The sequence below is a fragment of the Elephantulus edwardii genome, unplaced genomic scaffold, assembly GCF_000299155.1.
Source record: "Elephantulus edwardii isolate Elephantulus edwardi_28Jun2011 unplaced genomic scaffold, EleEdw1.0 scaffold00028, whole genome shotgun sequence".
NCBI lineage: Eukaryota > Metazoa > Chordata > Mammalia > Macroscelidea > Macroscelididae > Elephantulus > Elephantulus edwardii.
This window is the reverse complement of record NW_006399778.1, coordinates 4788446-4802463: the sequence shown is the minus strand read 5'-3', so window position 1 is coordinate 4802463 and position 14018 is coordinate 4788446. Positions and strand designations below refer to the sequence as shown.

Sequence of the window (14018 nt, the reverse complement as noted above, 5' to 3'; positions counted from 1 at the left end):
ATAATAGTTGCTCAATAAATATAGAATGAATGAATGGAACCAGTTTTTGGAGTCCTTTTATGACATCACCCTTCTTTGCTAAAGGATCAATAACACTCACTGGGGCAGGAGGCTGGGAGCAAATGGCTGCCAGAAGAAGTCAAGGGCTAATAATGGCTTTCGAGAAAAGTTAGTGCAAGAAGAGGCAGGTGACTTATGTATAACAAACATGGATGGATCTCAAACACTAGCTGACTTGAAGACAGGCAAAAAGGAGTAAGGATTCCTTTTACATAAAATTCTAGAAAAGGTAAACTAATTTATAGTGGTGGAAAGTAGTTTAGTTTGTGGGTGGAATGGTTGAGGAGGAGGCAGGGAGTGGGTTTTAGTATTTTGTTATTTTTTTATTTTATTAATTTTTTTGTGTGTACCATCAAATCAGGTCTGACTGGTACAGGGGGAGATTGCCTTTCCTTCTCCAGCCAAGTATCTGGTGAATTCGAACCACATGCCTTCAGGATTGCAGCGCAGCTTCTTGTCACTAGGCCACCAGAGGTCCCTAGGGAGGGGATTTTAAAGTGGCCTTGGAAGTGATAAATAGGCTCTTTATCTTGATCGTGAGGTTATCTTCACATATAACAAAACAGCAAAAACTGTACACTTTAAATAAGTACAATTTATCATATGTCAGTTAACCTCAATAAAGGTGAATGAAGAAGAAGGAAAATAAGAATACTTGAGGGAAGCCAAATGTTGTTTTTATTGTTAAGTGCTGTTGAGTTGCTTGCAACTCATAGCGACCCTATGTACAAGAGCCCTAAACCCTGCTCTATCCTGTGCCAATCGTACTGCTTCTGACACACCCATCCCAATTACCCCAGTCACTGAATCAATCCACCTCATAGAGGGTCTTCACCTCTTGTGCCATCCCTCCACTCTCCCAAGTATGATGTCCCTCTCCAAGGACCTGTCCCTCCTGGCAACATGTCCAAAGTATGTCAGACGAAACCCCAGAATCCTTGCCTCCAAGGAGTAGCCTGATTTAACCCTCTCCAAGATGAATCTGTTTGCTTTCTTGGCAGTGCATGGTTCATTCAATACTCTTCTCCAGCACCACAGCTCAAAGGCATCAACTCTCCTTCTATCCTCCTTAGTCATTGTCTAACTCTCTGATGCATAACAAGTGATTGCAAAGATCATAGCCTGTATCAGATGCACCTTAGTCTCCAGAGTGACACTATTACTTTCCAGTACCCTGGAGAGGGACCTACCAGCAGACTTTCCCATCGCAATACAATTTTTTATTTCCTGGCTACTGGTGCCAAGTGTTGACCATGGAGCCAAGCCGACTAAAGTTGTTAACAATCTCAATCTCTTCACCATCCATCCTGATGCAGTCAATTTGTCCAGTGGTGAGAATCTTTGTCTTCTTGACCTTGAGCCTCAATCCATACTGAAGGCTGCAGTCCTTGACCCTCTGCAGCAAGCATTTCAGGTCCTCCTCCGTTTCAGTAAGCAAGGTTGTGTCATCTGCATAACACAGATTGTTAATAGATCTTCCACCAATCCTGACCCCACACTTCTCCTCATAGAGCCCAGCCTCTCGGATAATCTGTTCTGCATACAGGTTGAAAAGGTATGAAGATAGTACACATCCCTGGCATATGCCTTTCCCAATTTTGTACCATGCAGTGTTTCTCTGCTCTGTTCTGATAAAGCCGAATATAAAATTTAATATTTTAATAGTAGACCAAATGATATATCAGGATATGAGGGAGGCTTAATACAAACTGAAGGTCACCTTGTGGCACTAAGGCACTCCCTAAGAGTCAACATTGTTGTTAGTTTGTATTAACTGAATCCCTTGCTCCTGAGATAAGCATAAAGAGGAACTTGGCCTTATCTGCAAAAGACTTTCCCGTGATCCATTGTTTTTGTTTTGTACGTACTTATGATTTTACTTTGTTTACCTTCCTTATGATTCTCAATAAATATCCAAAGAGGTAAGGCTTGAGGCCTTCAGTCATGGGAACTGTTGGTCCCCTGTTTTTCAAGCTCTCTGTTCTATATCATTCCTGGTAGTCTGTCTCATTATTAATAATTATAAAAATACTTTACCCGTGGTCTGCAACAAATAGTAGAAAGAGGAAAATAAGAAGCCAACAATGATAATGGTGACAATGCAATGGCAGTAAGGGCAGGTTCTCTGCTTTGTCACAAGATGTGCTCAGGGCCCTAAGCTATACTGGGTCTCTGTACTTTGGTCCTCAGTCTGCTGGCAGGCTGAGTAAAGAAAGGATTGGCCTGGGACTCAGAAGTCCTGGCTTTTAGCTCTGACTCGCTGCTGACGGAGATATAATTGGGTCTGAACTCTGTCAGCCCCAACTTCCCATTTCTAACTTGGCAGTGTGGACCCCTGCCTACACCATTACCTAAGGCCGCTCAGGTCAGAGTACTGTGTGACCTCTGAGCATATACTATGGGGAAAGTCATGTGGGTGGCAGGGAGCATGCGTTGACCTTCGTAATCCCATTGTGATGACAGACAGAGACTTGTAGCAGCAGCATCAATCTTAAGCGCTCTTTGCGTCTTTGATAAATGACAAGAAATACTTTAAATTTTCTTTCAAACTTGATTGTTGATTACTCACCATTTACTCAAGAGCAGTGGCTTTAACCCACTGTGGGACCTTGGACAAGTCACTTCTCCACTCTAATCATTGGTTATGTGAGGGGCCGGACTTGGAGGCCCGATATTGGATACTATATTGCTTGCTTTTCTAACCATTTGTCTACTTTCATGACTCCATATGGGGAGAGGTCTGAGTGGTCAGCAGTAGCTGTCCATCTCATTTCTGACTTTAATGACTTCAGGGCATCAAGGAAATAGATTACTCTCCACCTTACTCTCTCCTCTGGCCAGCGAGGTGACACATAAACACCAGAGGAGAGAGAGAATAAATGAAATAAATCATGCATTTGCTTCTTCCTCAATGCTTGTTTTTATCTCAGAAACCCAAGTTCATATATAGATAGCCAAACAACTTCTGAAGTTCACGCACTCAAAATTTGTGATGTTAATAGATTAAAAAAACCCTCAAAACAAACAAACTTACCTCCCAGAAAGCTTGATCATCAAAAAAATCTTTATCCATATGGGGTGCTTTCCATATGTTGAAGTTTAGAAGCAAACCTGTTTCAATTTATAATCAAGGTGTTAAACATCCAGAACACAGCACTTATTTTCTCATAATTAATCAAAATAGCACATGCCAACTATGGTATCTCAGCAGAAACCTTTTCTCTTCCACCACCAGGAGACAAATTAAAGCGCTGTCTGTTCTTGACCAGTTTAATTAATTTGGTAGATGGCCTCTAAAAAGGAACTGGCAAGAGCAATAATCCCAAAAGGATTTGGATTACACTGAACCGTCACATAACTGACACCCTTCCTAGCAGGGAACAGACGGGCCCTGTCAGCCAGCCAGCGGATTGAAAAGCTGATTCATTTGAAATGTACGAGCTACCATGGACAGCAACTTAAAATAGACTCCCCGTAAGTGTAAATGAACCTGTACACTAACCTTTGGTTACTAACTAAAACATTGGCAGTTTAAACCCACCAGCCTCTCTGTGGTAGAAAGATGAGGCAGTCTGTTTTTGTAAAGATGTACAGTCTTGGAAACACTATAGGACACTTCTGTTTTGTCCAGTAGGGTGGTTATGACTGAATTAGACTCATCTACACCTCACTCCATACACAAAAACCAACTCATGGACCTACGACTAAAACCAAGGACTATACACCTCATTAAAGAAAAGCTTGGAAGTACTCTAGCAGTCCTAATCCACAACATCAACAGTCTTCCAAGTATCCTGAAAAATCTGCAACCAGGAGAAGATAAAATAGATGAATGGGGCCTTCTAAGAATCAAAACCTCTGTGCATAGCTAAAAACTTCTCCAGCAGGGTAAAAAGGGAAGCCACAGACTGGGAAAAAGCATTTAGTAATGACATGTCAGATAAAGGACTTATATGTAGAATTTATGACTGAATTAGACTCAGTTGCAGTGGTTTGTTTGGAAGTGCAAATAGCGGTCTGATGGTGCAATGGTTAAACACTCAGCTGCTAACCAAGAGGTCACAGCTCAAATCCATGCAGAGCTTTGAAGGGAGAGCAGACCTGGTGCCCAGCTCCTGTAAAGAGTGGGGCCTAGGAAACCCTATGGGACAATTCTACCTTTTGTTTATTTGTTCACAGATCAGATAAATATGTTACATGTTTTCATTGAGCCCAATAAACTCTTAACAACCTCAGCTCAAAATTTCACCTGTATAATTAGTAGTTTGTAATGTCTTTGTGTGTGTGTACGCATGCGTTTGTGTTTTGTGTGTTGGTTTTTTGTGTACTATTGTTTGTGCCTGTTCTCCCTTTTGCCCATCCAGCCTCTGCCCAGGGAGGCTGGCCTCAGGCCTCCCCCTCAGTTTCCCATCGTCTGCAGAATTTCCCAGGATACCCTCTGTGGGATCTTGCATTTGAGGCAGCGAATTATTCGTGATGGGTTTTTCTGTGTGTTTAACAAGGATCATTCCGAATTTATTAAATAGTACAGTAACAAGAGTAGGTGTGTGCTTAGTGAAATTCATATTTGCCTTTTGTAGTGAACAATTGATATTGATATTTAGGATGCAAGCAGCAGCCCCTTCATTTAGCTAGAATTCTTTCCCAGTGATCTCTGTCTCCTACACGGATTTTCCAGAAAGCTGAGGCTTACTCATCATGGAGGAAGGTTTGTCTGAAATATATTGTTTTCTTGTCTTATGAGACACTACTGAGCATATTTAGATTTTTTTTTTTAATATCATGCAGAGCTGTTGCTAGGAGCATCCATTTACGAAATGTGCTGTATAAAACAGAGGAGATATGTCGTTGTTGAGGGTGTGGGGTGATTTGCTGGGCAGCCCAAGCTTTTCAAGTGTCTGATTTCAGAAATTTCTTTACTGCTGGTAGGCTCTCAGACTTCACTTCTAACATCCACCTTTGTGTCTTACCATTAGAAACTATTTTCTCTCTAACCTGTTATTTCTAACCTATCTGGATGAGGAAACCCAAGAACTGTGCTTGCTAAGATTGTCATATAAACAAATTTATAAACTCATTGCCTGTCAAGTCAGAACCAGCTCAAAGCTGGCCTCCCAGCCGATTTTCAAGGTTGTAAATCTTCACAGGGAGAGACTGCTCTTTCTCTCTTGGAGCAGCTGGTGCATTTGAACTGCTGACCTGTTGGTTAGCAACCTAACACACACTATATGATTATGACCAGGGCTCCTTTAAATAGATCTAGACAGATTCCAAGCAAAATGGAAGATGGTGCCTAACTTGGTGCTGTTCTGGCATATCTGAACTCACCAGTTCTTAAATTATTTCTACCTACCAGTTTCCTAATGTCCAAAACAATATGTAAACAGGAAAGTGTGTTGATCTAAACTCTCAAAGAGATAACATGAGTTCCTTCACTTCTTTTTTTAAAAAGCCCAACATCCCAGTGAAGCCTAAGAAAAGGATCCGCAGGTGCTTTACAAAGAAAGATGGAGTCAGCATCACCTTGTAAACACCTGTGTTAATGAGGCGTGTTCGGAGTCTCAACTGTTGAGTTGCTAGAGAAAGTGTAGGACACCCAGGTGATTTTAATTAAAAAAAAAATAGTAAAAAATACTGGATAAATTATGTTGAATGCATTGAAGCCGATGAGGGAGAGAATAGTTTAAAAGTGATGTATTTTAGGGCATTATGATGATCATAAGAGTCCGGAATGAGGGTTGCAGAGTGGAGTATACTCAGGGTGGGGTGGGGTGGCTGTGGGGGTGTGCGGGGGGATTGTATACCAAATGAAGGAGTTTTTCCTTTGCTTTTGAAAAGCAAGAAGAGCAAACAGGGGTTGGGGGTAGGGGTGGGTGGGGAGAAAAGTGCAACAGTGAATGAATGGAAATCTAAAATCTCTGTAGCTGTTCATTGAAATTAATAATAATAAAAAAAAAACCCCAAACCAACACCACAAACCCAAACAGGTATCTTTTCAGTTGCTAAATCTGGCAATCCTATCTGTGTGGGTGGGTATTGCCATTATGAACAGATTGTAAAGTTTTGAAGGGAGCCATTTTTCTCATCTGTATTTAATTAATCACCTCCGATTCCATATTTAATTAATCACCTCAGCCAGAAAGTGGAAGCCAACTCGTATATTAAAGCAATTCTAGATAATCTCACTCTAAAATTACTCAGGGAACTCCAAAAAGCACCTGCATACGTATTTTTAGAGCTGAGAGGAAGCCGGTAGGTCTGCTTTTATAGCCTCTTGATTTTACAAAGAAACTAACAGAGCCTCAGCGAAGTGCCCCAGGTCACATAACTTATTGATGTCTGCTGTACTATTTGGTCTCTGTACTATCTGGTGCACCCTTGCCCAGGGACACAACATGTCACTACCTCACCAATAGAAGATGATTCTAGAATAAAAGTGAACTGTTCTTGATAGAATGTCTCTTTTATCTGGCTATAAGACTGGAGGCATAGTCTGTAGGGGGTTGTACTGCTAATCAGCTACTCTTTAAGATAAAGATGGGCAATATCCCCGCCCCCTAGTGTGATTTACAGCCTCACAAACCCAGTAGAAGGTCAGCAATGAGTAGGTTTCAGTTTGATGACAAAGAGTTTGAGGTTGGGGTTTTGGTTTGTCTTTTCTTAAGGAGGTTATAAATAAGACTGGCAAGTTAATGCCTGAAGATTCATTGTTGTTCTGTCACTTTGGCGACAACAAAAACGTCATCCCTTTGTTAATGATCTCCAACAACTTCCTATCTCCCACAATGGCCTCACTCCCTCTAGCTTCTAGCTCTTTCCCCCTCATTCCATCACCTTACTCATGCTGGCCTCCTTCCTGATTCCTAAAGATGCATAACATACTCCTGCCACAGGACTTTTGTACTTGCTGTTCCCTTTTCATGGGACACTGTTCCCTTCAAATGGGTGCATAGCATGCCTCTCTTCTCTTCGTTCAGTGCCTTAGTTAAAGGTCTACTTATCAGCTAGACTTTCCCATCTAAGAGGACTCCACGCACACACATACACAGACTGTATCCCCCTACTCTGCTTTCTTTTTCTTTCTAGCACCTAAAAACACCAATAGCACATAGTACTATCGGACCTGATAGTCATTTGTTTGTTTACTGTCAATGCCCCTCACTAGAATGTCACCTCCATGAGGTCAGGGAATCTGCTTCATTCACTGCTGTGTTCTCCAGTGGCTACAATAGTACTTGGCTTGTAGATGTGGAATTTGTTAAATAAAATAACATTATGAGCATCCTCAGGTGTCCCTGGGTGGTGCAAATGGGTTAATATACTTGGCTGAAAACTGCAAGTTTGGAGGGATTTTGTGCACCCAAAGATGTCTCAGAAGAAATGGCAGGCAATTGGTTTCTGGAAGGTTAGTCAGTAAAAACCCCGTGGTGGAGTACAGTTCGACTCTGACACTCATGGATGTCTGCGAGTCAGAGCTAACTCAGCGGAAATCAGCTTTTGGTTTTATGGATGTCTTCAGGAAATAAAGGGAACTCTGGGTAGTCTAGTAGGTAAGGAGTTGTGCTGCCAACCCAAGGGCATATGGTCCAGATCCACCACTTGCTCCGTGGGAGAAAGATGGGCAACCTCCTCCTATGTGATTCATAGCCTCAGAAAACCCACTGGAGGATCAGCTGTAAGTCTGTTCTGACTTAACAGCAATGAGTTTTAGGAAATAAAAGGTAGGCTTTTTTTTACAGGGTTTTTGTTTTATTTGAAAGGGAGGCTTTTTTGATGTAAGAGTTTCCTTGGTCTTCTGTATAAAACTGAGTCAAAACTTCAGAGACTGGAGTGTAACCACTCACCTTTTCATGTTCCTACTTAGAACGTCAGGAAAGCCCACCCCTTTTCCTTCCCTAAAATTCAGGATCCACCTCTGAAGCCAGTGGCCTCTGAGGGCCTTTGCAATTATGAGCTCTTGGCTTGAGCTCTTTACCTCCTTTTGCTGGGCCTGAGGTGGTCTGTTCTCAGTGCAGGGCTGAGCACACATACTTCTGGTCCACAGAGCAGGATGCACTGAGGACAGGGTGTTGGGCCTGGTTCAGGGAATAGGAAGGGTGTTTGACACTGACCTGTCAGGAGGCCACATGTCAGCGCCATAGCCACAGCCAAGCTAAGTGCTCCAATGTCCATGACCAGCTGGTGGTTGATCCTAGAAATGACAAAGCAGTTGTGGTCACATTTGGGCACAAGGCTGCAGGGGTCATCTGAGCCCCAAAGGACTGTCTGGCTGATCATCATCGGTCAGGAGAGCCTCAGGAGAACAGGCATACCCCATCCAGCTGGCTCATCTGTCATTTACCAGAAGACCAGGCAGAAACTAGGAGAGGAGGGGTCGGAAAGGGGAACCCCAGGCTCTTCTGTGGCTTATTTGAATCCTCAGGCCCCAGGGAAAAGAAACTAGACCAGGAAACAGAAAAATCAAGTCTCAGCTTGGCAATTTTCTAGCTTCATGATCCTGGACAAGTTACATACCCCCTCAGGGTTCCCAGTTTCCTCATTAGGAAATTAAAGTCAACAATTTTATTCCTATCAGGACAAAGCCCAGCTATCAGACCCATCTCCCCTGTCTTCCTGCACATTCTTGAAACAGTCTTCTCTTTCTTCTCCAAACCAGCCCCTGGGCTTCCTTTTAAACATAAACTTTTTGGAGGGCCCTGGGATATTGGAAATGTTTTTCCTAGGACCCCTTTTGCACCTGGGCACTGCCAGCCCTTTCTTTCATTCTAGCTTCACAGAGAGTTGTCTAGAACAAGTTATCTCAGTCACATAAGAACAAATACTGCATAGGGCCACTGTTGTAAAATGGGACTGATGTCGGGGTTGAGGGAAGACAGAGGAGGGGAGGAATGATGTATATTGCACTGAAACAGATGAGGGAGAAAACTGTTTAAAAGAGATATGTGAATGGGTATTCTTGTCATTACAGAAGTCCAGAGTGAAGGCTGAATAGTGGAGTGGACTTGGGGGGAAGGATTGCATAACCGTGAAAGAGTTTTTCTTTTTCTTTTCAAGGAGAAGAGTGAATTGGGGGTGGGGAGCAGGGAGAAAAGTGCAACAATGAATGACTGGAAACCATCTCTGTAAACTTTCATTAAAATTAATAATAATAATGATAATAAAGACTTCTTGGGTCTTCAGCTCTACCATGGCTCCTGATACAAACAGCCCAGCAAGCCAGCTGTCAGTGTCCCTGCTCCACAGATGGGAAAAGCCAAGGTGAGAAAAGTGAATCAAGTGTTCTAAGGTCATGTGACTTGGAGTGGGTGGAGCTTGGTATTTAAATCAGGCTTATCTACCAACAAAGTCACATCCCATGCTTCCCAAGTTTTAGCCTTTGAAGGCATTCTGGTGGTGTAGTCTGCATTTTGTTGCACAGCTAACCAAACCAAAGTTTAGCACTTGAAGTCCACAATGGCAATTCAGGGATATGATTTTGTTCATTTAACCTTTTTCTGTAAATAGATTTTAAGCAATGTACATGAATGCTTCTTAAAGGAAATTAGTGAAACAAGTATAAATGGGAAAGAAATGAAAGGTAACTATGAAAAGAGACATAATTAAAGCAAAACTACTAAATTCTTCCCAGATAGGGGGAGCTCTGGTGGCTTAGTGGTAAAAAATTGTGCCACCTGCACATCCAAAAACTTCTCCAACGGGGTGTCAGATAAGGGACTTATATCCAGAATTCATAAAATACTTGAGCACCAAAACAAGATAAAGGTAAATAATCCAATAGAAAAATGGGCACAGGATATGAACAGACACTTCACCAAAGAAGATATTCAGATGGTCAACAAGCACATGAAGAAATGTTCAAAATCCCCAGCTCTAAGAGAGATGCAAATCAAAACAACTATGAGATATCATCTCACCCCAGTCAGAATAGCAAAATTTAACAGAAAACAGAACAGCGAGCAACAAATGCTGGTGAGGTTGTGGAGAAACTGGAACTTTTATTCACTGTTGGTGGAAATGTAAAATGGTGCAACCACTGTGGAAGGCAGTACGGCGCTTTCTCAAAAAGTTGCAAATAGAGATACCATTTGACTCAGCAATTCCACTACTGGGAATATACCCCAAAGACACCATAACTGAAACCCAGGCAGATATATCCACACCCATGTTTATCGCAGCTTTGTTCACAATAGCAGGGAGTTGGAAACAACCTAAGTGCCCATCTACAAACGAATGGATACAGAAATTGTGGTATATTCAAACAATGGAATACTATGCTGCATTGAAAAACAAGGAACTCATGCAATATTATTCAAAATGGGTGACCCTGGAGGTCATGCTAAGTGAAGTATCTGGGTCACAAAAGGACAAATACTGCATGGTGCCACTGTTGTAAAATAGGACTGACCTTGGGGTTGGGGAGAGACTGAGAAAGACGGGTTCAATAATGTATACTGCATTGAAACAGGTGAAGGAGAAAACTGTTTAAAAGGGATATGTGATTAGGTATTTTTTTCATGACAGGAGTCCAGAGTGAAGGCTGCATAGTGGAGTGGACCTGGGGTGAGGGTTTGTAAAACAATGAAAGAATATTTCTTTTACTTTTCCAAGAGGGCAGTGTACTAGGGGGAAGGGTTGGGAGGGGAGAAAAGTACAACAATGAATAAATGGAAATCCAAAGTAAATTTTCATTGAAACTAATAATAAATTTTAAAAAAAAGGACTTGGGAGAAAAAAAAAATTGTGTTACCAATCCAAAGGTATAGCATTTGAATCCACCAGCTGCTCCACAGGAGAAAGGTGGGCAGTCTCCTTCTGTGTGATATATTGTCTCTGAAAACCTGCTGGAGGGTCAGCTATGGATCGGTTCTGCCTTAACAGTATACAGCAAGAATCACATATGGCAACTCAAAGGCCTCCTCTGCTACTGCCCAAATGGAGACCAGCAACAGTTAGAGCTTGTCAGGGCGCTGCTGGGGGTGCCTCAGAAGAAAGGCCTGGGACTAAAGAACAAAGTGCTAAAGAGAAAAGGTGTCTGTTTAAACACTACGTGTGCTTCGTATACATCTCAAAGTGGGACACGGAATAAGGAACACCAGAGACAAATTGATGGCTTTTAACTGTGGTGCTGGTGAAAAGTGTTGAATATCCCTTGGCCTCCCAAAAGAACCAACAAATCTATCTTGAAGGAAGTACAACCAGACTGTTCCTGAGACGCAAGGATGATGAAACTTGGTCTCACAAACTTTAGGCATGTGGTCAGGAGGGCCTGGGCCTTGGAGAAAGACAGCATGCTGGGAAAAGTAGAGGGTCAGCAAAAGAGAGGAAGACTCTCAGCAAGATGGAATAACACAGTGACCACCACAATGGGCTTGAGCGTAACTGAGCTTGACGATGGTGCAGGTCGGGGCCAGGCTCAGATGTGTGGTTCAGAGGATCACTGAGTCATAGTCAACTCAGCATCACCTACCAACAACAACTTGGCCCCTTGTAAGCACCTGAGTGTGGAGCCCTTGTTAGATCAGCCCAGCACATCAGAGATGGGGACTTGCAGCCCAGGAAAGCGAGAGGCTTTGTCCAGAGTTGTGTGTCTGTTATAATGGTGGGTACATCACTGAAGCATGATGCTGAAGAATGTTGCCTCCTTACTTCCAAATGGGATTCTCCTCATTCATCCCAAGCAATCAAGGAGAGGTGTTTCATCCACCCAGATAGGACTCTTACAAAACTTGAGAGTATGGTTTCTTGGATGTTAGAACTGGAAGGGGTTCGAGAGTTGGAAGGGGCCCCAGCTCTCCATGTTTCTTCTGAGATACCCCCAAACATGCTGAGTGCCTCACCACCCACTTCACTGTTACAGATAGCTGCCATCCCAGTGATCTTGTGCAGGTGACTTTAAATATAACTTCTTGGGGTATGGCAATAATATTTGCCTCAGCAGATCATTGTGAGGATTAAATGAGATGTTACGTGTTATGTTCTCAGAACTCAGGTGGCAGTCAACAAAATCTAGTGATTACAAGTAATATTATTCTAACTATATCTGTTTGTCTAGGACAATCTCTGCCCATATTGTGCTGAAGCCTCTTGTCTGAGTTACATCCAGTAGGTACTCATAGAAGTAAGTATGGTACTGGAAGAAGGTACTGGAAGCAATGGCCAGCCCTTGGTATGGCTAACTGACCACTGCCATCCCACCCATTGTCTGAAGTTCCCACCCTTCTGCCACTTCTTCACAGTGAGCTCTCAGTCAAGCCCCATCTCTTTCTGGGCCTTGGTATAAAATGATGAGATTGGGTGGGTGGGTGGTGCTCCCCATTTTCCTAATGCTAAGAGGATTTTCTTTACAACTATACTGTGTCTGCAATCAAGTCGAGGCTCAATAAAATGTTAACAAATGACTCCTCTCGACAATACTACCAGGAAGAGTCCTATCATTAGCTTCATTTACAGGTGGGAAACTGAGGCTCAGACAGGTTAAGCAGCAGTCCAGCTGGTAAGTAGTGGGCCCAGGTTTCATGACGGGCCTGACTCCACAGCAGATGCTCAACATGACCTAAATCGCTATTGGTTGACCGATTCAGCTGGCTTGGACTTGAGTGACCTTCTCAGTCTGCGTTTGCGGGGGCGGGGGGGGGGTCTCAGGTCTGCCCCTGCCTTGCACTTAAGCTCCCACCTTTGGAAAGAAGTGGCCTGTAGACATGATGATTCTATAAGGGGTCAGAACTTGGGAGAATTGCTGAAGACCTACTGGGTGTCTGAATGCATGCAGCCCAGTTAAAAGATGTGACACCTTTCTTTACAGGTTGAATAGGGTACTAAGGGTGGGCCAAGTGACTCACATGCTGTTTCCGATCCAAGAGACCTCCAACATCATCAACACAATGTAGATGACCCCTCCGAGCAGACCTGGCAAGCCGAAGGTAGAGTGTACCCCGCCTGCGTCATGAATTCTCAGCACACGATTCAAACACACCTAGAGACAAGTATCATCATGAGCAGGTCTGCAGATGAGACTCACAACCCCTCCTCACCCTTCCCACAGGCCTCAGCATCGAGGGCCACCAGTGAGGGATGAGGAGCAGGTCTCCCCTAGGGAAGCACCTCTCCAGCTTGAATCACCTAGGATCTTGTGAAGATGTGGGGCCAGATTATGTGAGTCTGGGGTGAGCCTGAGATTCCGTGTTTCTAACAAGGCCCCAGGCTGTGACAAGGTTGTTGGTTCATGGACCACAGTTAGGGGAAAGAGGGTCTGGCCTGTGCGCCACTAACATTTGGGATTGATAAATTTTAGTTGTTGGGGTGGTTCTGGGTATTGTAGGGTATTCAGCAGCATACTTGGTATCTACACCTAGATGTTAATAGCATTCCCCCCTGCTTTCCAGAAGTGGCAACCTAAAATATCTCCAAGCTTTGCCCAGCTATATCTGGTTGAGACTCAAGGGTCTAACCCAACCTTAAGTGCCATCCTTATGGTAACAAGACTGGTTAGAGAAAAGCCAGTGGGCACACTTCCTAATTCCTCTTTCAGTGCTCCTCCCATCTCCCCATGCAGCCTCCCAGAGGGCTGTGAGCTAACAGATGCCAATACAAATGCAAGCTGGCTTTTTTGCCGGCCTTCAGTGGAGACATCTTCTGCTCTGGGATACATTTCCTGGCCCACCCCAGGCTAGTTTAGATGTGGTCCTATAGTATTTATCAGGAGTATTGTGTTTATTTCCATCACTAAACTATTGTTTACATACATGTTGAATGGATAGATGAATTGTTCAAAAAGTGCGTTCAGTCACTCACATGTGCTGAGTGATGGATGATGTGCCATCTTTTAACAGTCCTTCAGTAATAGAAGGCACGTGGTTTGAATCCACCAGCTGCTCCATGGGAGAAAGTTGGGCAATCTCCTCTCATGTGATTTACTGCCTCTGAAAACCTATTGAAGGGTCAGCTTTGAGTCAGTTCTG

General features: G+C 43.3%; 1 protein-coding gene across 1 annotated transcript in view; it reads right to left on the bottom strand.

Annotated features, from left to right (window-relative positions):
- The window catches only part of RHCE (Rh blood group, CcEe antigens), a 59904-nt gene that overhangs the window by 6414 nt on the left and 39472 nt on the right, over positions 1-14018 (bottom strand). The window contains exons 7-9 of the mRNA XM_006883650.1: positions 12900-13033; positions 8172-8251; positions 3095-3171 (exon numbers count right to left, since the gene is read on the bottom strand). Of these exons, the coding sequence (XP_006883712.1) occupies positions 3095-3171; positions 8172-8251; positions 12900-13033 (291 nt within the window). The remainder of the gene's footprint in view (positions 1-3094; positions 3172-8171; positions 8252-12899; positions 13034-14018) is intronic.